The sequence below is a fragment of the Diceros bicornis genome, chromosome 10 (genome assembly GCF_020826845.1).
Source record: "Diceros bicornis minor isolate mBicDic1 chromosome 10, mDicBic1.mat.cur, whole genome shotgun sequence".
Classification (NCBI taxonomy): domain Eukaryota; kingdom Metazoa; phylum Chordata; class Mammalia; order Perissodactyla; family Rhinocerotidae; genus Diceros; species Diceros bicornis.
The window spans coordinates 58,366,178-58,388,409 of record NC_080749.1 but is presented as its reverse complement, the minus strand read 5'-3'; the positions used below and the strand labels follow the sequence as shown (position 1 = coordinate 58,388,409).

The 22,232-nt window shown below is 38.5% G+C and overlaps 1 protein-coding gene across 1 annotated transcript in view; it reads left to right on the top strand.

Annotated features, from left to right (window-relative positions):
- The window catches only part of LOC131410855 (dual 3',5'-cyclic-AMP and -GMP phosphodiesterase 11A), a 247,374-nt gene that overhangs the window by 12,004 nt on the left and 213,138 nt on the right, over window positions 1-22,232 (top strand). The window contains exon 3 of the mRNA XM_058549318.1: window positions 16,292-16,356. Coding sequence (XP_058405301.1) covers window positions 16,292-16,356 — 65 coding nt within the window. The remainder of the gene's footprint in view (window positions 1-16,291; window positions 16,357-22,232) is intronic.

Genomic DNA, 22,232 nt, shown 5'->3' with positions numbered 1-22,232 from the left:
AGCCCAGGGCCAGTCTTGCTCAACCAAAGGAGGAGAATTGGCAATGGATGTTAGCTCAGGGCTAATCTTCCTTAAAAAAACCCCAAAAAACAAAAAACAAAAATAAAAGAATTATAACAACCAGTATGAGTGTCAGTATGAGAAAATGGACATTCTCATTACTGATGATGGAAATTTAAATTGAGGTAACCTTTATGGATGTAAGTTTAGTAAAATATATTTCAGTTTTAAAAGGACATAGCCTTTGCACATAGCAATCCCTCCTCTTAAAATTTAGCATAATGAAAGAGATGAGGAAGAGAGCAAAATGAGTATGTAAGAATCTTTATTGCTGTATATATAATAATGAAAATGTAAATAATCCTAATATCAACAGAAGGAAGTTTGATATAATGAAATTCTATGTAGTCCTTTAAAATAACTATATGTATATATATATTTATAGGAAAAATATCCTTGGTATATTGTAAAGTAAATAATAAAGAAGAAAAATCAAATATAAAAGGGAAGCATTTAAATCAAAATATGGGTAAATAAATGGGATCATATTTTCACAACTATTAAATTGAGTTTAAAATCTCGCCCTTTGAGTCATGTTTCCACACATCTTCCCTTCCCAGGCAGAGTCATTAATTTATCATCTCACAGAAGGAAAGGGCAGATACTGGACCCCCTAGCAAGAGACTGAGCTTGAAAGTCAGGGTGTCAGGGGAGAGAATTTGCTAAATGGATTTATTTTACCTTTTAGCAATTAAGGGCCAATCTGAAAACACCAAGGACAAGAAATAAAATTCTGTAATCCACAAAAGAAGAAACATTCGTATCCCTGTGCTTCCAATCTTTACCCCACCCACACCCCACATAATGTGGGGAAACTGCAAATGCAGTGAAAAGTGGGTGGGATGAAGTAAAAGGCTGAGCGAGATTTCCTGCATCCAGCCATCTTGGACAGAGTAAAGTGTTCACCAAGACAAGTCGTGCACACTTGCTTGGAGGAGTAAGGGTGGATGCCTGGGCAGGCTCAGGGATGTTTCTGGAGTCTTCCTTGCTGCCATAGAGTGGCAGGAGAGGTGAGGTGGAACAGGGAAACTTCTAGACAAGCCATCTTGGAAACAAGACTGTCAATGTGTCAAGATATATGACAATGAGAGTGGCAAGTCACCCTGCAGCTGCTAATCTTGGTCAGCTGAGGAGAATTAAAGGCTTTCATCACATGAAAATATGTCATATGGGACTTTACAGTGCAAGGGAGGCTCCTGCTAGGCGGGAGCAGAAATTGCTACCCAGAGGAGAGTGTTGGTGAGAAAATGCTCTACGACAATAAATGGAAATTCAAGCACAGTCACCCTAAATCATTCCCCTGATATCACCCCCCCACACCCATTATTCACTTAAAGATGAGCACATAACCAAAGTCCACCAGCAAGGGGCTAATGCAAAGATACCATAAGAAAAAAGGAGGAAAGGAATGTGAAAACAAAAGCCAGATGAAGAACACACACCAGAAAAATTGCCACTAGTTTTCCATGAAATGAAATTAGATAATATGATCTCTCAGGAAAAATAAAAGTGTTCAAAGAAGAGATACAAGGACTCAAGGAATAAATGATAAGCAGTAAAAGGACCAGAAAACTGAGCTGGCAGAGCTTGGAAGGAAGTAGAAGAAAAATATGTAACCATACAGAAATGAATATTACATTAAAAACATCAAAAAAGAAGAAAAGACACTTCTAAAATACCTTCAGGGCCATAAAGAATAAAATTGAAAATGAAATGGAAAATAATACAGTGGAAAAAGATAAGAGAGAATGACAAAAATGCAGTCAGAATAAAGGAAGTCCAAAGTAAGGATAATTGGTGTCTCTGAAGAGAACATGACAAATGCAACTGGAAAAAAAAATTTAAGATTATAACACTAGGAGATTTTACTGAAATAAAGGCAAACTTGCATTTACAGACTGAAAGAACACATCATTTTGGGAAAAGTTGATACTGATTGCTTCGCACTGAAACACATTCAGTGTTAATGGACTTCAAAGATAATGAAAATTCTAAGGGCATTTAGACAAAATCAAGTCACCTATTAGAGGAAAATTCCTTCTGGTGTTAGACTTGCTTATAGTACTCTAATGCAAGGAGACAATATAGTGTTAAAGTACTCAGGGAGAGAAAATGTGACCCTACAATTTAAAATCCAGCCAAATTCAATTATATAAGACATTTTAAATATGCAAAGAAGAGTGCAGGAAATATGATTCCAAGAGATCTTTCCTGAAAAATATGAGAGGTTGAAATCAAGCCAAGCATGCGATGGAGAAGACATGATAAATAAGACTAGTGTGGAGTATTGGATGCATTTAAATGTAGAACTAAGGCTAAAAAACAGCGGGGCATATACTTATAGAAACAAATGTAGACCTTATGTTATAAACCATAACAATGGTGCTGGCTCCCCATGTCCCCCAAGTCCCGAAGAGCAACAGATGACTGCACATGCAATGGGTTGCATTATAGAAGGGAACACTGTGCTTGGAGAATCTATCCATTTTACATTGAGTGGTATCAAGCCTGCTATTTATCTGGGGAGAGATGTTACCTCATCTCTCAAGTTTGCTCACTGAGAACACAATCCTGAGAAACGAAGCAGAGAGAGAGAGCGAGCTAGCAGGGCCTTGCATTCTTGGCACATGCAGCAAAGACTGTGGACTCAGGGCCGTGCCTGTCCCAACAGGTATCTTGGTTATGTGGAATATTTTAATTTTAATGTGTCAAATTTATTAATCTTCCTTTCATTTGTACTTTAAAGGTTTTGTTGAAAAAATCTTTATCTATCTTTGTGTTATAATGACATTCTCCTATACCTTCTTTAACCCATCTGGTACTTATGGTCTTTTATATCCATCTAGAATTTATTTTTTGTGTATAGTGTAAAGCTATATATGTATAACCAATCATTTCGTTTTCCCCCCCACTCTGTAATGCTGCTTCTATATTATATCAAGTTTCCACATATACCTAGGTCTGTTTCTGAGCCCACAATTTTGTTCCACTAGTCTATTTGTCTATTTCTGCACCAATATCACACTCTCAATTTTTTTTTATAATTTATAGTACACTTTGATATCTGATAGGACAAGTCCTCAGTGTTGTTGTCCTTTAAAATTGGCTTACTTATTCTTGGCCTGTTGCTTTCATATAAATTTTAAGAGCAGCTTATCAAGTTGCATGAAAACTTTTGTATAGCTTTTGCTTTAAATTGCTTAATTTATCAATCGGTTTGGGGGATTTCTGCAAGTAATAGGATAGACAAGGGAAAATGGCTTAGACAATATGAACATCTGTATCTTACAACAAGAAGTCTGCAGGTAGTAGTTCTAGAGATGGGGCAGCAGCCAGGTGATGGAATCAAGAACCCAGGCTCTGTCCACTTCCCTGTGTTTGTCTCAGTGGTCGGCCTTCACTGGCTGGCTTTCACCCTCATGGTCCAGGAGGCTGGCGAAGCTCCAGGCAGCACGTCATCATATAACTGTGTCCCAGGAGAAGAAAAAAGAGAAACTTCTTTTCACATACCTTTCTTTTTCTCAAGGAGGAAAGTCTTTTTCAAAGGGGGTTTTTCCAGCTGACTTTCCCTCAAGACCTATTAGTTAAGAATGAGGTGGTGTTCAAATCATTTATGTTCTCTCTATTCTTCACCTATCATTCTCTGATATGTGTGTTCAAATCTTCAGCATAAATGAGATTTATCAATATCTTCTTGTCCAATTCTGTAGATTGTTGATTTAGTTGTCTGTATTAATCTTAATTGTTTATGGGTTTTTGAATTTGGGATTGGAGCTCATTTTGATGAGTGCTTTTGTTTGTTTGTGCCATAGTTTTCTTTTATTCTCTCTGTACTCTTCCCTTTCTGTCTAATAATTTGCACAGTTCCTTGGCCCTTTGTCAAGATCCAGATCTTATATTGGTGGCTTGGGTATCCTGCTGTGTGGTAATATTACACTAAGCCAGAAGCAGCTTGGTTCAGTTTCTGGGGGTGAAGCTAGGTCACTTGTCTCAAGTGGCCACTTTTAGTCCCCAAACCCCAGTAGAAGCTGAAATTCCAACCACTGCTGCCTGCCTATTTCTGGACTTGGAGTACAGTAGGCCTCCATCTGCAGACTTGTGCCTTTACAGATCTTTTTCTTTCCCTCTCCCCTCTGCTCCTCATTCCTTCTCTTTTTTCTCTTTTAACCTCTAGATGTCTTTCTAGTTTTCTCTTTCTGTATTTTATTAATCTTTGCTCTGTTTTTGGAAGAGAACAGATGTGAGAGAGCATGAACTTATAGCACCATCTCTACTGCATTCCATACACTACTTTTTGCAATCAGAAAAAAAGAGTATCATTTTAGGAAAAAAATCTGCTCAAAGTTTTCTTCCTTCAAAAATACCTTTTGCTTTTCTCTATTTTATTAGAATCATTCCTGGAAACAAAAACTTATTATTTTTTTGTGATTTAAATATTTTAAAAAGCTGGTTATTGCAGATGTATGATTTTTCCTGGCCTCTCTACATTTGAGGGAAAGAGGGCAAAAAAAAATTTTAAATCTAGTTGTAGAAGCTTTGATTCATCAAGCTCTTAAGTCAGTGTTTAGAAATGGCATTCATGAATTTAAACTGGGCAGTCAGGTGTACACTGATCAGTTTACTCAGTGGATGCCAAAAATAGAACTGAGGAATGCCTTTCCAGCCCTCTCTCCTGCCAAAATTAATATTTTACCCTCTCTTGCCTCTCTTAAGTGTTTCAGTCAATCAATTTCAAGTGACTTTGTCAATGGTATTTTCCACTAGACTGAAAAAATAAAAAGATTGTTCCATAGCTGCTGTCAACATTAGGAAATATTTAGTCCTTTGAATTGAATATTCTCTGCTTAATGTTATTCCATTCCATGAACCTGTCTAAGCAATTCCTATCACTTCTCTTAGATCTTTTCTAGCTCATGTACTTACTATTATCTCTACTATTTCCTTTTGTGCCTAGTCAAGGAAAACAAATGTAGACATTTTAATCTTATGTCCTAAGGCACTGTCTCAGCACTAGTGTTTTATACAAGAGTTCTCCTTTCATGGATCATCCTGATGGCTGGAAGTTATTTTGTTGCCCAAAACTCCATGAAGTACTTTATAGCTGAGTTTGTAAATATGAAGCTAGTTTCTGGAGTTCATTTTCTAAAACATGAAGCACAAGCTACACTTGTTTTCTAATGTGTTTCTTAATTTCTTGGTTCTTATATAGATACGCATACAACTAAGCCATTGAACTAGATGGTCTTCCTGAATCCAGCACTCTTCCTGAGAGGAAGAGATGGGGGTAATCGTCATCTAATTGTTCTGGAACAGCCTATAATTTAGTCCACTCCATCCTAAATGGATAGTAAAAGTCGCTTCAGGCTTTTCTTTCCATTTCACTTTCTTTCCATTTCCCCATCTTTCTTTAACTTTCCTTTTCCCTGGAAGGAAGCCAACTTAAATTCTGTTTGATTTTTGTTCCAAGTGCTTTTTCTAGAGTACAAGATGGAAGGTATCTAAAAATCTCTGCTGATTATCCAAACAATCATTATTATATATATCTGTGTATATATACATATGTCTATACTCACATCATTTATCATTAATATATTATATATTTGTATGTATTAACTCCACTCACTTTATTAATAATTATGTGTCAATGTATTGACTCAACTCACATCATGAATCATTTATATATGTTAAATATATGTATATATACATATATACATATACATATATACATATACATATATATATACATATATGTCAAATATATGTATATATACATACACATATTTGTTGTTGTTGTTAGTGCTGTCAATTCCGACTCCTAGCGACCCTATGTACAGTAGAGCAGAACCCTGCCCGGTCTTTTTGCGCCATCCTCTCACCTTCTGGTGCTATATCAGACAATGTTCCACTGCTATTCAAAGGGTTTTCATGGCCAGTTTTTTCAGAAATGAGTGACCAGGTCCTTCTTCTTAGTCTGTCTTAGTCTGGAAGCTCCACTGAAAGCTGTCCACCATGGGTGACCCTGCTGGTATTTGAAATACCAGTGGCATAGCCTTCAGCATCACAGCAACACACACCTGCCACAGTATGACAGCCGACAGATGGGTGATGTGGTTCCCTAACTGGGAAATGAACCCAGGCCACAGTGATGAGAGTGTTGAATCTTAACCACTAGACCACCAGGACTGGCTACACACACACACATATATATATACATATAAATGATATATAAATATATAAAATATATATATAGTAGATATATATATAAAATCAACTATGGAACTTCAATCTCTGCTGCCCATCTCCACCACATCCTGCCCTAAATCTTCACCACTTCTGAGATTTCCTATTTCAGTTAGTAGAGTCATCATCGTGTGATAAGCAACTCAGGCTAAAAACCACAGAGTAGTTTCTAAGTCTTTCTTACCAACTATATGCAATTGTCTCCAAGTTCAGTTGCTTCTACGTTGAAACATCATTTCTAGGCCCTCAATCCCACTCCCTCTACCACTGTCTGTACTCTCTGCTAATCTCTCACCTGAATGTTTTCCTCCTGACTCATTTTTTTGCTTGCAAACAGGGAACTCTTCTTTTCCATCAGTTCTTAATACTACTTCAAGTTATCTTTCTAAAACATGCATCTACCTCTCTCATGCTTCAAAACATTTGATAACTGTCTGTTTGCCTGCACAATAAAGTTCAAACTGCCCAGGGCCGGCCCGGTGGCTTAGCGGTTAAGTGCACGCGCTCCGCTGCTGGCGGCCCGGGTTCGGATCCTGGGCGTGCACCGACGCACCGCTTCTCCGGCCATGCTGAGGCCGCGTCCCACATACAGCAACTAGAGGGATGTGCAGCTATGACATACAACTATCTGCTGGGGCTTTGGGGGAAAAAAATAAATTAAAAAAAAAAAAAACAAACTGCCCAGAATTCAAGGTCCATCACCTCTACTCCCAACTTAACTTTTGATTTTCCTCTCTGGTCCTCAGTCTCGCTCTGTATAGCCCTTTCTTCCTCTTCTACCCCTCCTCCCCATGGTCAGACTAAACCTGTATTTGCCTCTATATCTTTGCTCATGTAGTTCCTGTGAAAGACAAAATGTACCAGACAATTAAGGAGATAATTTCACCCAGGCTATTGCAATAGGGTAAACATTCATTAACGAGGAACTTCTCAAAGAAAAGGAAGGGTACTTGGGGTTTTACAGAAGCACATAGATGAGGGAGTTGTTATCTGTATCATTTGTGCATCTTACGGGAGTCATGAGGAAGGATAGAGATGGGTCTTATTTTGGAATATACCACGACAAGGTGGTTCTTTAAGATTAGCCAATTTAGGAAGACAAAATAGTAGGGGGATTTCTTTATCATAACTGTTTTTTGGTTGAAGTTCAATATTGTCAACTCTGTACTGACTATTCTCTGTAACACCCTCCCCCGTCACCTGTTGTTGATCTTTCTCTCTTTAGCTCAGTGCCCTTGAAAGCTGATCTCTGTGTACTGCGCTACTTGGGCTTTCTTGTCCTCTGGCTTCCAGTTGAGTTTTACAAACCGAAAGATCAGCAGAAGACTTAAGGACTGGAGAAGAGAGAAGTTGGGGGTAGTTACTCCTCTTGTTCTTTCTCTGCCAGTTGTAAAAGTGGCTGAAATCTTCCAAGGTCCCTCTCCACAGTTCCAGCTCCTCCAGGGAACCAATAACATCACTCCCTCCTTTCCTCCATGCCTCCTTCCCTCCCTCGCTCTCTCGTGTGTCCCCTCAGACCTCGGGGTGTTAACTGCTTTCCAAAGTTGCTAGTCCCTGGGTGCCTCACCATTCCTTATCGGTTTCATTTTAATCCTGGCCACACATCTGTAATTAGTCCATTTATTGAATTAGGTTCAGTTAAACCCTTTTGAGTGTTCTCTCTGTTTTCTACAAAAACTCTGCCTGCTCACCCTTTAGGACATAGCTCACGCAGAGACTTCTTCAGCACCCTCCTCAATGCACTTGTAGCATTTTGAACATACATTGTGGTAAAATTATAGTCTGTGAACTGTTTCCCCCTCTGTACTATGTTCTGAGATCCTCAAGGACAGGACATGATTTATGCTCCTTGGTATTCCCAGACCCTATACAGTGTCTGGTACACTAAGTATTTGATAAATGTTGATTGAGTGAATAAATGATTAGAGTAAATTACTCCTCAGCATAAGCGAGAAATTTATCAAGAATGATGGCAGTGAACCATCATTTAATTCATTGCTTTGCCCTATAGAGCAGGCCTTTTACTGAAAAATAGGGATTAAAGAAATTCCAAAGAAATAAAATGGTGATTACTGAGTAGATCATTCCTATTTTCTTTTTGGTGGCAGAAATATCTATTTGAACATAGTTCGTATATTTTAAGTTGTTTTAAAATCAAAAAAAAAAAAAAAAAAAACAGAAAAACCAGACCAACTAGTGCTTGATAAACATCCAAATCAGAAAGACTTCTGTCCATGGAGCTTTTCCAGAGAACAGGCAGAGATGGTTGGGGATATTTTGTTTACTTCCTTGTGGCACGTGTACTGCCTTCCCCAGGCTGCGATAACCGGCCTGAGCAACAGCCACAGGAGCCTGGAACCACTTGTTCAGTTTCATTGACCTATAACACTCTGATATTTCTCTTATAAGATTCTTTTTTACTAATGTTTGTGAGTGTGTATATTTATTTATTTAATCTATGCTCATTTAGTACATCTATAATAAAATCAGAATTGAATTTAAAGAATTAATAAAACTAAGAACCATACAATTGCTCCAAGTCAAGAATAAAGCATGAATTTTATTCTCTTTTATTTATGCTTTTGTCTTTTTTTTTAATTGGTCATAATCTCCACAATGACACTATATATCCCATTAAATTGTATCAAAATATTTTAGCTGTTTCATTTTTTAACCCAGGTGTTTGACTATAAATAATTTTCTACTTGAATGCATTATATTTTTATTAATTCTTTTAAAAAACATAAATCGTTTGAAGCATGCCTGCTTAGAGTTTTGTTTTTCAAACAAAGATACTTTCAAGTATGAAGGGGGCACTTTTAATAATTGTCCCAGCACAGCAGGCTTAATTAAAGTCAGATGGTCCCATGCCAAGTGGGACACATGCGTGTTCTCAAGTATATCCCCCACCACTTGCCTTGGCGCCTAAAATTTCTATCATTACAGTGTTGTTTCAGATGAGACAATTCTGCCTCCAGGAATCCCCTTTCTGAATTATAGATAAATTACATGAGAATATTAATACATTAATCTATCATCAGCCATTAACTGTTTAGCAGAAAATAACTAGTTGACCTGGTCCGGAGATGGCTCTAGACCAGGACTCAGCAAACTTTTTCTATAAAGGGCCAGCTAGTAAATATTTTAGGCTCTGTGGCCCATATGGTCTCTGTTATAACTACTCAACTCTACTGTTATAGCAGAAAGTAGCCATAGGCAGTATTTAAATTAATGACTAGGCTCTGTTAAAATAAAACTTTATTTATAAAAACAGTTGGTGGGCCAGATTTGGCCCACAGACTGTCCTTTGCCCACCCCTGCTCTAGAGGAATGGGAGGCAGACAGATCAGTCCACGTCTCCAGAACTGTATTACTTCTCTGCTGTTCATCTTGCTGTCTTCATCAAGGCCCATGTGTATGTTGCCGTAGGGCCCAATATTCTGGTGACTTTGAGACTTAATTTGATTCTGAGCCTAATCTCCGATTGCCCTAAATTCAGAGAATCTGTAAGGGGATTCCACCAGCAGCCCCGGGTTCCTGAATACAGGTTCAGACTAGGATTTCTGTGACAATCTTAGATTCATTCTACAGTGGATTTGAAGCCCTTCGTAGTTAGATGGACTGGAGCCAGGCTAACTTTATACACCTTATGGAATCAAGGCTGATGTTTCACCACTTCCTTTATCTTATCTGGCTTATAATCAGTGGTGGGTTTGTCTTCACTGTTTCATTACTCTGTTTATATTTTATCACTGTCTTGATAGGACTGAAGCTTGCTTCTCTTTTTTTCTTATATCATTTGCTATCAGCTTGTAGGCCCTTAAATGTTCTATTTCTCCTACCCAGCATTCCATATTCCCTTCCCATACTTCTGGAAAATACTCTTTTATAAAATTTAATAGCTCATAATGGCTTGGTTCAACTGTAATTAGTTTTACATAAGCAAATTTATGTTATTGCATGTGCAGAAGTATTTTTATACACATTTATACATTTTTTTCAAGTATGTAAGAACATTTCCTCTTTGTTTATACTTTCACTCAATTAATTACCAAAAGCATTTAAGATACCCTTCAGCAAAAATACAAAAAAATCATAGTGAACAGATATTTTCTGAGTGCTTTCTATGTGCCAAACACATAATAGAATGAAAGGCAAAATTTCAAGTAAAAAGGAAGAAAGAGAATGTTGTAATCAAAACAAACCAAATCGACAAACACAAAACCAAATTATGCTACAAAAAGATAAAACTTCGAACCTAAAGCTTTGCTCTGAGCTTCCCAACAGCCAAGGTAAAAGAAAAAAATTTAATAGATTTTATAGTTTCTTGGGTTTAGTAAAAAGAATCACATCTACTTATCAAGAAATTTTTCCTTATCCTTAAGTTTAAATTTTTTCTCCTCTAAAATATTAATTCCTTAAAGGTTAGAGACCTTATTCACTATTTCTTTGGTAGCTGTTTATGCTATCCAGTACTTGATACACACTGGATAATCAATATTTAACCAAAAACCAGACAACATTAGTATTTCCTCACTTTTCTTCTAAAGACACAGGAACCTAATAATTATCATACAAGATGCGAAGTTAGGGAACATAGTCTACAATACCACCCTCACTTATTGCCACCAATTACAAATTTAGGGGTTCCCAAGACCACCCTTAGCCTCAGTAATTTGCTAGAAGAGCTCACAGAACTCACTGAAAGCTGTTACACTCATGATTATGGTTTATTATAGGAAAGGATACAGATTAAAGTCAGCCAAAGGAGGGACCCCTGGGCAGAGTCTAGGAGGGTTCCAAAAGTGGAGCTTCCAGTTGTCCTCTCTCCATGGAGTCATGGATAGCCTTCACTTCTCTCAGCAACAATATGTGACAATATGCATGAAGTATTGCCAACCAGGGAAGGTCACCCAAGCCTTGGCATCTAGCGTCTTTTTGGGGCTTGGCCACCCCCATTGTTGGCCTTAGTCTCCAGTCTCTCCACAGGTCAACAGATAGCATGTGACCCAAAGCCCTTCCTAAATCACATTGTTGGTGTGGCTCAAAGCTGCTACTCTAAATTACATAGTTACTGTCTGGCTGGCCCAGGGCGCCCAGGTAAACAAAGACACATTTATCAAGGCTGGATGTTCCAGGGGCTCAGAGGTTACCTCCCAGGAGCAAGGGCAAGGCCAGACCTTTCTTTGGGTAAGGCTAATTCTTTACTATGCACAAGGTCAGCACCATAGTTTGTGAATCCAGTGTCTGACTTTGATCAGGACACCGTGGGCTGGTTTATTGGAGGGCACAACTAGTTCTTGCCACGATATAGAGTGCTAAAGTTGAAAGTTGCATAATCCTTGACTTTCCCTTCATTCATTAAACATGAATTTAGAAAATAAAACAAATAAAACAAAATGTTTGGCCCCGTTTTTCTTTTCAGCATATGATTTATGTTGGAATAAAAAGTTCTAACTAGAAAAAAGTGTTTCTTCCTTTCGGTAGCTTTAGTACTTCCTCTTTCGCATTTCAAGAGTTCAAACATTCTGACATTTCAAGAGGTCCTTGTTTATCTGATCTATTCTCCTTGTGATTCTAGATTCTATAAGTTTTATACCTTTAAAATTCCAGAATTTTCTATTCCATTTCTTGTAAACCGTTATCCCTCGGCAGCTTTAAAAAAAAAAAATTTCTCTTAAAGATCTTTATTCTGTTTTAATCTCTGGACATTTCCCAGGTTTGTTTTTGTAAGGCGTGGAAAGCAGAAGTTCACTGTTATTCCAGGCAGCACTAGTTTTGAGGAGCCAGAGCAAATTACGCTCCCTACCCTAAAGTAAGCTCCATGCATGTGGGGATTTTTTCTCTGTTACTTTCACACGTGTCACCCCAGTGCCGACTGCGCTTCCTCACACATCCTGACACTCAGTGCATACTTGTTGTGTCAAAGAACAGTTTTCAGAAAGTTAAAAACCTAACCCTTGCACAAATCTAAAGCAAGCATACATCAAAGATTTATTTAATTCATTAGGGAGAGAAACCAGTGAGGTGATAAGTCAGTTCTAAAACACGCACTGAAAGAATGCTGACAGATTTTACTAGGTTAGTAAGATTACTAGGTTAGATTAAAAAATGGTTACTGTCATCTAGTGCAATAAAATTGTGACTATGGGCTTATCTTTCCTACTGCACAGAAATCACTTGCATTTCTTCTTGGATAAAATTCATTTGCATTGCTATAGGACAAGAATCAGTTGCGTAATGTCAAGCTGTCCTTTGGTGCCTGCATGGCTCTCTGAGTGCAGGCTCTTGTCCTGCTTGTACTGGTACTTGGAGATGGTAACTTTTACCTAGTTGTTGCCCATTTCTGGGTACTCATCCCCAACGTGTGTATTCAAATGATAAGCCTCACCACGACGTCCCCATTTTACCCCTTCCGTCCTTTCCGTTTTGACTCGTTATATTCATATTACCTGAGAATGCTTCCCAAGTGCCACAAACTACCCTACCTCTGAGCCTCAATTCATGGCCGTTACCCACGGGTGCTTGCTCTGCTCTCACCCTGTCTACAGTGGCCAAACTTTGGGCTTTGGGTGACTTTACGTGGCCCTCTAGGCATGCCATGCCCGCTCTCTAAGACCTGTGAGTATAATAAATCCTTTAATTTCACATGCCTTTTGGAGTGTAATGTCTCTGGCCGTGTTAGAGTCATCCTTAAAGACCCCACGGGGGGACTCACTCTCCCATTTACAACCCAATTTGCGTTGCTATCAGTTTTTCAGAAATTAACATCTATCCTTTCAGAGTTGTAAAGTATTCTAATCAATAGTAAAAAGCAAGCCAAATGAAGTATTCCTCGTAATATTGGAGAGTTTAATCTCATCTATCAGGTAAGGAAATTAAAAGGTATATCTTTCTTGATTTCCAAATGCAGAAACAATTAGTAGTTTATTGGTGATTTGATTAGTTTTATATCAAGCCAAGTGTTTTACTTCAAGTTACTTTTAGTTTATATTTATTCAAATTCAGGAATATAGTATGTACTCAATAAATATTTGCAGCATTAATAAATAAAGGCAGAGTTTATCTAACTAGTCTCGCTTTGAAGGAGTCATGTCTAAATAATTTGCCTGTGCAATACCACTCATAAGCTCATGCTTAGGAAAGCAGTGGGGAAACTGGAGGCTGTGGAATCAGACCAATATGGTTCAAAGCCCAATTCTGCAATGTATTGCTTGCATAGTTTCCAGGAAACACTTAACCCCTCTAAACTTTAATTTCCCTTTAATAAAATGGGGATAATAATATCTACCTTGCCAGGATGTTGTAAGCATTGATACATACATAAAAGATTGGTCATAATGTGTACAAAATTCCTCATACAGATTTGCAGTGAAATGTTAGGATATAGTTGTCTTAGTTCGGGCTGCTATCATAGTCTGAGTGTCTTAAACAGTAAACATGTATCTCTCACAGTTCTAGAGGCTGGGAAGTCCAAGATCAGGGCACCGGGAGATCCAGTGTCTGGTGAGGGCACTCTTTCTCCTTTGCAGATGGCTGTCTTCTCCTTGTAGCCCCACATAGCAGAGATGAGAAGAAGCAAGTTCTCTCTGTCTCTTCTTAGAGAAACACTAATCCCCTTATAGGCTTCACTCTCATGACCCAATTACCTCTCAATTACCGTCTCCAAATACCATCACATTGGGGATTAGGGCTTCCACATATGAGTTTTGGGGGGACACAAACATGCAGTCCATAGAAACAGCCTAAAACATTTACTGTCATCTAACCAAATAATGGAAAGAAATCACAAATGAGGAGAGATCAAAGCAGAGATATAGGACTAACTGCCTCTCTTAAAATCTGTGACAATTTCCCATTCTGCAAATATAAATGAAATGCTTCTACTTTTTATCCTATTATTGTTTTACCTTTAAGAATTATTAGGATATAGTTTAAGGGATTTATTATTTGGTGACAGCAAATAGTCTCTTTGTGGGTTGATGGCCTGGTGAAACCCAAGAATATTGCAGCTGGATCAAGGTTTCTAAGGGATTGGGTTCTGTTTAACTCCTCAATTAGGATAAGTGTTCCAGTTACTTTTGCTGTGTGACAAATAAACCCAAAATTTAGAGGCTTAAGCCAACCATATTATTATGCTCACAGATCCTGTGGGTCAAGAATTTGGAGAGGGTATAGCAAGGATGTCTTCCCTCTTTCCAGAATATCTGGGGCCACAGTTGGAAAAACATGAGGATCAGGGATGACTTAATGGCTGGGAACTGGAATTATCTGAAAGTTTGTTTGCTCATATGTCTGGCACCTGGCCTGGGATGGCTTAAAGACTACAGCTGCTGACCAGAGCACCTACATGTGGCCTCTCTATATGGTTTGGCTACCTTTCAGCGTGGCAGCCTTAGGGTGATTGGACTCCTGACATGGTGGCTCAGGCCTCCAGGCACAAGTATTCCATCAGATGAGGCAGAGCTGCATTGCCTTATATGACAACCTCAGAAGGCACATAGCATCTCTTCTGTATACTCTCTTGGGTGAAGTGGTCAGAAGCTCACCTAGATTCAAGGGGAGGGAACATTGACCCTACCACTTGGTAGGAGGGTGGCAGGATCATATTGTAGAGAAGAATGTGTGATAGGAGATTCTGTTGTGGCCATCTTTGGAAAATAAAATTTGCCACAATAAGTGATTTTGTAAAGACTTAGTTCACATTAGAATATGAAATGGAATATATTCTATAGTTGTCAAGGGTAATTCCTTGCAGATGAGCTACTGCCATTGCCCTGCATTCAGCTAGTCACACGCAATTTTCCTTGTGATGGGCTTTTCTTTTCTTTTATCTATTTCCTAATGTTGCATTTTCTTAGTTTGGGTTCATTACCTCACTGATAAAGTTGTTTTAATATTTAATCTGTTCCCAGTTTCCAAATCATTTTCTAAGGTGCCCATCAATTCCTTGTAAGTGGTTAATTTAAAAGGCCTTTGAAGCATGACTGCATCTGGCTAAGGCAAATCTAAATGTCAACCTTGGAAGCATCCAGTGACATTCAGATGACTCCTTTCAGTATAAGGGACTCATTTTTCTTTCATCTAGTATATCTTGTCAAAAGAGGGCCAGAAATAGTGCCTTTCCCACTTAACATTTTTAGTGTTATTGAAAGAACTGGTACTCTTGAGTCATGCAGACTTGCTTTAATCCCAGTTGCCCCATTTATATAAAACTGAATGAGTTTCTTAAAAAGTATGGGTTAGTTTCCTCACTTATATACTGAGGATAAAAATCCCTACTTTACAGAGTTGTAATAAAGAAATTAGGTTCTGATGTAGGGCCTGGTTTATAGTAAGAAGTCCATAGTAGCTAATAATAAGACAAACTACCTTCACATTTTCCGTCCCCATAAATTCCCTTTCAACATAATAAATCTTGATCAGGCTCTTGCGCTGGGTGTGCTGGTTTCACTGGACAGGTGAGAGAGGAAGTGTCCACACCAGGGATGATCTTTGAAGAAGGTGGCTTCCTCTTCTCTACCCTTCAGGGAGTGGCAGCAAAAGGTTCACCTGAGAACAATGATAATCCAGGGAAGGTAACTTCGGGAGCCTGGGGTTGGTGGAGGACATCCTTCTTGAGGAGTCTTTTGTCTTTACTTGATTCTCCATGAATGGTGATTGGGTTGTTAAAGGACAGTGAAAAAATTGTATTCCAATGAGATGTCCCTTTGCCTGACCACCACAAGGTAGTACACACTTCATTGTAAAAATATATACATATTTAGTAAAATGTGTTAAAACTTTGGCAATGTATGCCATGTAACAAGTAAAATACAAAATGTAGTACAGAATTTTCTTCTTCTGTCTCTTGGGATTTTTCCACTTAAAATCTCTCTTTAATCTTCAATTATCGTAATGGTCATTATAAAGATGAAAAATGTTTATTGCATTATTTTAAACTGTGAGAAAGCGTTAATTGACTTGGATTTATTGTCTTTCTGTGCGGCAGGTGGTGAAGTTTACCAAATCCTTTGAATTGATGTCCCCAAAGTGCAGTGGCGATGCTGAGAACAGGTAGGGCTTGTGAGTTTCAGCTTTGTCTTTCGATCCTTGTCTTCAGTCCTTGGTGTTGGCAGCGTTGCATAATTCTTTGAGGATAGGAGTTGTTCTTTCTTTCTTTCTTTTTTTTTAATTATTTTATTGAGGTCATATTGGTTTATAACATTGTGTAAAGTTCAGGTGTACATTATTATATTTCAGCTTCTGTATAGACTGCATCGTGTTTACCTCCAATAGTCTAGTTTTTACCCATCACCATACGTACGTGCCCCTTTACCGCTCTCGCCCTCTCTCCACCTGAGTTGTTCTTTCTTTATATTAGCAGGTACAGCCACATATGACTCTTCTGTATTTCAGGGCTTAAATAAAAACTATAGCTTAAAAATACATGTATATACATCTAAAACTACTAATGAATGAAGTCAATTTTTAGATATTTCTGACTACACAGACAGCCTAATTTTCTTCTTTATTCTGGCCCTTTATTTCTCTTTCTCCCTTTTGTTATCTTATGTTTGGCCAATAATATCTCCTTGGGAAAATGAGTGAGAGTTTTCAGTAAATTCACTTTTTGTCGCTGTTGTTATCTTTGAGACTATAACAAGGTAAAAGTGAGGGATGCGGACAATCAGTGAATTTCTGTTAGCTTTGCACTGCCCTGAATAATAGTTGAGCTGTTAATAAAATGGGTTCTCTACTTTGATCGCCTCTAGAGGAAGGGCTAAAACATAGTGAAATGGACCAAAACGCAGAAATACGGAGAAAGAGAAGTAAGATGCTTAGTTAGGACAGCATGATGATGATAATGATGATAATACTGATACCAATGACAGCAAGATAAGTAGCTTCCATTCATTGAGTGCTAAGTGTGCCAGACACTATTCTAAATGCTACATATGCATTTAGTCCCCAAAATAATCCTATGAGGTAGGCATCGTTACCCCTGCATGACAGAGGAGAAAACCAAGGTTCAGCGACTTTAAGTGACTTGTTCGAGGTCTTGCAGCCAGTAAGGCAAGATCACCTAGATAGGACTCTCCCAATCTCTGAACTTTGATCCCATCACCACACATAGCTTACAATCTGGTAGTTGATCTCATATAGTGAATATCTCTTGGGTTGACGTTTCCCAAATCTAGCTGATCAGTCAGAATCAAGCTTGCAAGACCTGGTAAAGACTAAATTCTTAGGACCCACACTGAGTAATTTTTGATTCAATACGTCGAAAGTGAAGTCCTAAAGATCTATATATTCAAAAGGCTTCCTGGGTAACACCTGTTTCAAGATGTAATATTCAAGGGGAATTTGATTTTATGTATATATTATTGCCTTTAAGCTCAGGAAATAGAAATCAATAAATTAAAATGAGCACTGTATTTAGTTACTTCACTTTTTATCAAGTGCGTGAAGTTTAAAAGTGGCCTTTGCTGCATACTGTATAATTCCATTTATAGGGCATTGTGAAAAAGGTAAAATTACAGGAGCATAAAGCCGATCAGTAGTTGCCAGGGGCTGGAGCTGGAAAGACGGGTTTATTACCAACAGTTCCAGGGGAATTTTGGGTAGTGATGGAACTGTTCTGTATCTTGCTTGTGGTGGTGGTTATACAACTGTATTTGTCAAAACTTGCAGAACTGTACCCTAAAATGGGTAAATTTTATTTTCTGTAAATTATACCTTAAAATGGGAAAAAAGACTTTTTGTAAACAGTTTTTATTTTCATGAAAATATATTTATGTCCACATCCACATCTAACATCAGCTAATCTACATCTAACACAAGTATTTAGACACAGAGAGTTACTAGTGGTGTACTCAACAATTTTCCTAGAACTTTCATGTAAAATAACATGAAATACATTAAAAAATATCTATTCATGCTTACTCTTTTAGCTAGTCATGGCCTCATATAAGTTATCTCTCTCATATGTGAGGGGAAAAAGCTTTATGGAGTTATTAAAACACAACCTTTGAAATCCTGATGCTTCAACATTGTTTTTTTTTAATACTGCTGAATGTGTCCTCATGGTCACAGCAGAGTTAAATATTTCTGGTCTTTTGATTGTTTTTAATGCTGAAAGAACTTCCATGTCAAAACGAAATGACCCAAGGCCCAGACTACCCTTGGCAAACTTTCTGGTAATAAAGAAAGAAAGAGAGAAAGAAAGAAAGGTCAGGTTTTCTTTAAAGAGACATTGGAAAAGTGCCTTTGAAGTTTGACTTTATGAGATAGCACTCTCCATCATCTAGTTGTGGCCTTTTAATTAATGTAGAGTGTTCATTTATCTCAGAAGAGCTTTTCTGCATTGTCTAGTAATTTTCCTCTTGTAGATGTGGGATCCTTCATCCACTTATTGTAAGTTAAAAGAATAAAGACAAGTGGCTCTAGCATTTACTTCGCCAGTGGCCATGGAAGAGACACTGAGACAGACTGTGAGTCTACAAATCACAGCCTGTTCTCAACACATACATCTTTCGTTTAACCTTTCATCACTTAACATCTTCACTGTAGAAAATGTCCATTAGATACCTTAGTCCTCTGAAATCATTCAGAGTTATAATAGGATAGTTTTTGAAGGTAATGTCTATGGCTTCATGCAACAATGTCTCAGGGTACTATTTCAATTCTGATGAACTCTGGTTTAAGGCTTGCTGATTTTCATAGACAGTCCTGGAAGACTTTTTTTAAAAACCAGTTTTGTTGCTGACTAATCATTTCTGCTTATTGCCTTACGTGGCTAACTCCTTTGTGACGACCAGTCTCCTCCTGGTCTCTATGTAATTATATTAAGCAATTTGAGAGTTGGAAATTATTTGATCTCTCTCTCTCCATAGGGTGTGTACCTCCTCTGGGATATCCCTGACAAGTGATAAGATTCTCACTGTGTTGTGATGGGCTTCGTCCACTGATAGGGAGTTCTAATTGTTAGAAATGCGTTTTGTGTTGAATTACATTCCTGTAACTTTCACCATTTGTTCTAAATTTGTCCATTGGAGATAATTATTCCTCGATTAACTTTATTCCTTCATTCAATAGCCATATTCAGTACCTGCTCTGTGCTGGGTACTCTGACAGATAATGAGGCTACAGAGGTTTTTTAAAAATCATCAATCTCTGCCCTCAAGGATCTCAAGGCCAATAAACAGAGGAAGGAGTAGGTTAAGAATATAATGTAACCATAACCAGATTTCACCAGGCCTCCAGACCATGGCTATAAATAGAGTCCCATTAACAAAGATAATTTATACTCGGTTGCTTGGTCATTTCTCCCTTGTAGTGTAAGACCCCCAACCCCTTGTAAAAGCCACTATTAAAGTAGTTCTGGGAGTCCCCAAAATTTTTTAAAAACAACAACAACAACAACAACAACAAAAACCATTTTTTGCTCACTCATCATTTCTTCCAAGTGCTCACCCCTAAAGCCTCTCCCTCTAGACGTGGCAGAGTAGCATCTGCCAGGCATGGGCTTCCTTGCCCACTCTAGAATTCCTCTGGGCACAGCTGGACTCCTCGTCAGTGCTATGCCACAGTGCTGTCCCTAGGCACTGTCTCAGATGCACTGGTGGCCTTTCCAAACCTGAGCAAGGCTGGGTAATTTGTGCAGAAGTGGGAAGAAGGCTCACTTTCCCTACAAGATGTTAAAGTCTGTTGCCTGGCCCCTAAACAGCCCCGCATGTGCCCTGTTTTTTACAAGATTTTTGGTTCCTAAAGCTTTCGTCTGTAGCCCTTCCTTCTCCATAGGGATCTCAGTCCATGGGGCCAGGCTTGGGAACCAGACTTCAGATTGAGGGTCAGCCACAAAGTTGTTCTCTTCATTTCCCCACCTTTCTTCCAGCTCAGGCACCAGGCTCAAATGCTCAAAACCTACTCCACATAGTCCCTTTCCCTTCATGTACATCAACTCGTGCAAATAAATGCCCCCTCATGTACAAATCTGTCTCACTTTGGGCTCATATGTCCTGCTATCAAGTAAATTAATGGCTGCAAAGCAATTCAATACTTTCTATAAAAGGTTTGTACAAGGTGATATCTTAATACAGAGAGGGACACCCAACTCATCTGGGAAGAAATGAAAAGTGATCCTCGGAAAGCTTTCAGAGGTGGTAAGTCTTCAGTAGGTCCTGTAGGATGATGGGAAGTTAGTGACACAATTACCTTCCAGGGAGAGGAAACATTGTCAACAGAGGCACAGAGGTGAGAGAGTGAACATGGCGTGTTTCAGGGTCTTTAATCCTGTGATTAAAGGAGGGCTGTGAGCTGTTGTCACAAGGGTCATCATAATTGATGGTGATGGCCCTTAACTCCTCCTGAGGGCATCCAGCTGCCCAGAATGCCATCTGATTGGGGTGAAGGTCCTGTCAGGTCCTTCTGAGATGCTTAAACCCTCTTAGACTAGCTACATGCCTGCTTGCTCACAGGGGATTAATGACAGGTAGTGACATATTCAGATTTGTGTCTTGAAAAATCATCTGGACAGTAGTGTGAAGAAGGACTAGAGGAATGGCGAACTAAAGCCACCAAGGTCTTAAATCTACTCCCTCACCGCATGGCAATGATTCGATACTGGAAGACTGCCACGGATACACTGTCTTTCCCTTTTCTAGGCCAGCAGCTACTATTCTTAGACTTTTTTCATGTTTCATAGTCCCCAGACTCTTCATCACTCTTTTTATTCTCCCTTGGGTGTGTCCTAGCTTGCCAGAGTCCTTCTTAAAGTAGTGTTTCCAAGATTGGAAGATCATTTTCCAGTTATTTCCAGAATCAGAACAGATTAGAAAGAGAAATGTACCTCTCTTTTTCAGAATATAACACTGTTAATGCATTGATTATTTGCAATCATCTTGTGCTGCCGATACTGGCTTTTTTTTTAACTTAGGATCTTTGTGATCCATTCAACTCGCCTCCTCCTCAGATCTCACTTTAGGACCTTTCCTAAGAAGCCTAATTTAAGAATATTCAATGAATTAACTTGAATAAACTTTCTTGGTTCTCTATTCAACCTTTAACAAACCTCTTTTCTGTCCTCAATGGAAACAGGTAGTTTGAATGATCGTATATACTTAGAAATGGAAAAGGACATTTATGGAAATCTTAATAGTCAGAAATTTTTATATAGTTTAAAATATTTTTGACCAGATTTTTTTGATGTATCTCCTACGTATGAATATGGATGCTTTGGAAATTGTACTTTCTCAGCTCTTCTACTTAAGGTGTAAAACAAATATGCCAAATGTGTATACTTTCTAGAAGGTAACAATTGACTAAAAGGGAATTTTTCACATAATCATTTAATGGAGTATAGTAGAAATATTGTTATTTAAAACCCAAGCTCTGTAACCACTTCAGCCTTCTGGTAATATGGGCATTGAGGGGACAAATTTATTTCAGTAGGAAGCAATCTTTTTTAAAAAAACTTAGTCTTTATACTGTATTTTTCATTTGTTATGGCTGGAAAAGGGAGGGGAAGCTAGAAATCTCAGAGCAGCTAAAGGGCAAGACCCTTTGTTTAAAGAGCCTGTGAGTGTGCAGGTCAGCCTAAAGGGTGAGAGCTAGAATGTTCTGTTTGAAAATATGAGGGCATATGGTAGGCAGAATAATGTTCCCCCACCAAAGATATCCAGGTCCTACTCCATAGAAATTGTGAATGTTACACAACTTTACAGCTCTCATTAAGAATCTCGAGATGGAGAGTTTATCCTGGATTATCTGAGTGAGTCCAATGTAATCATAAGGGCCGTTATGAATGGAGGAGATGTGACGACAGAAGCAGAGGTCAGAGTGATGCAGTTTGAGAAAGACTCGACCTGCCATTGCTGGCTTTGAAGATGGAGGAATGGGGCCATAAGCTACGGAATGTGAGCAGCTTCTAGAAACTGGAAAAGGCAAGGAAA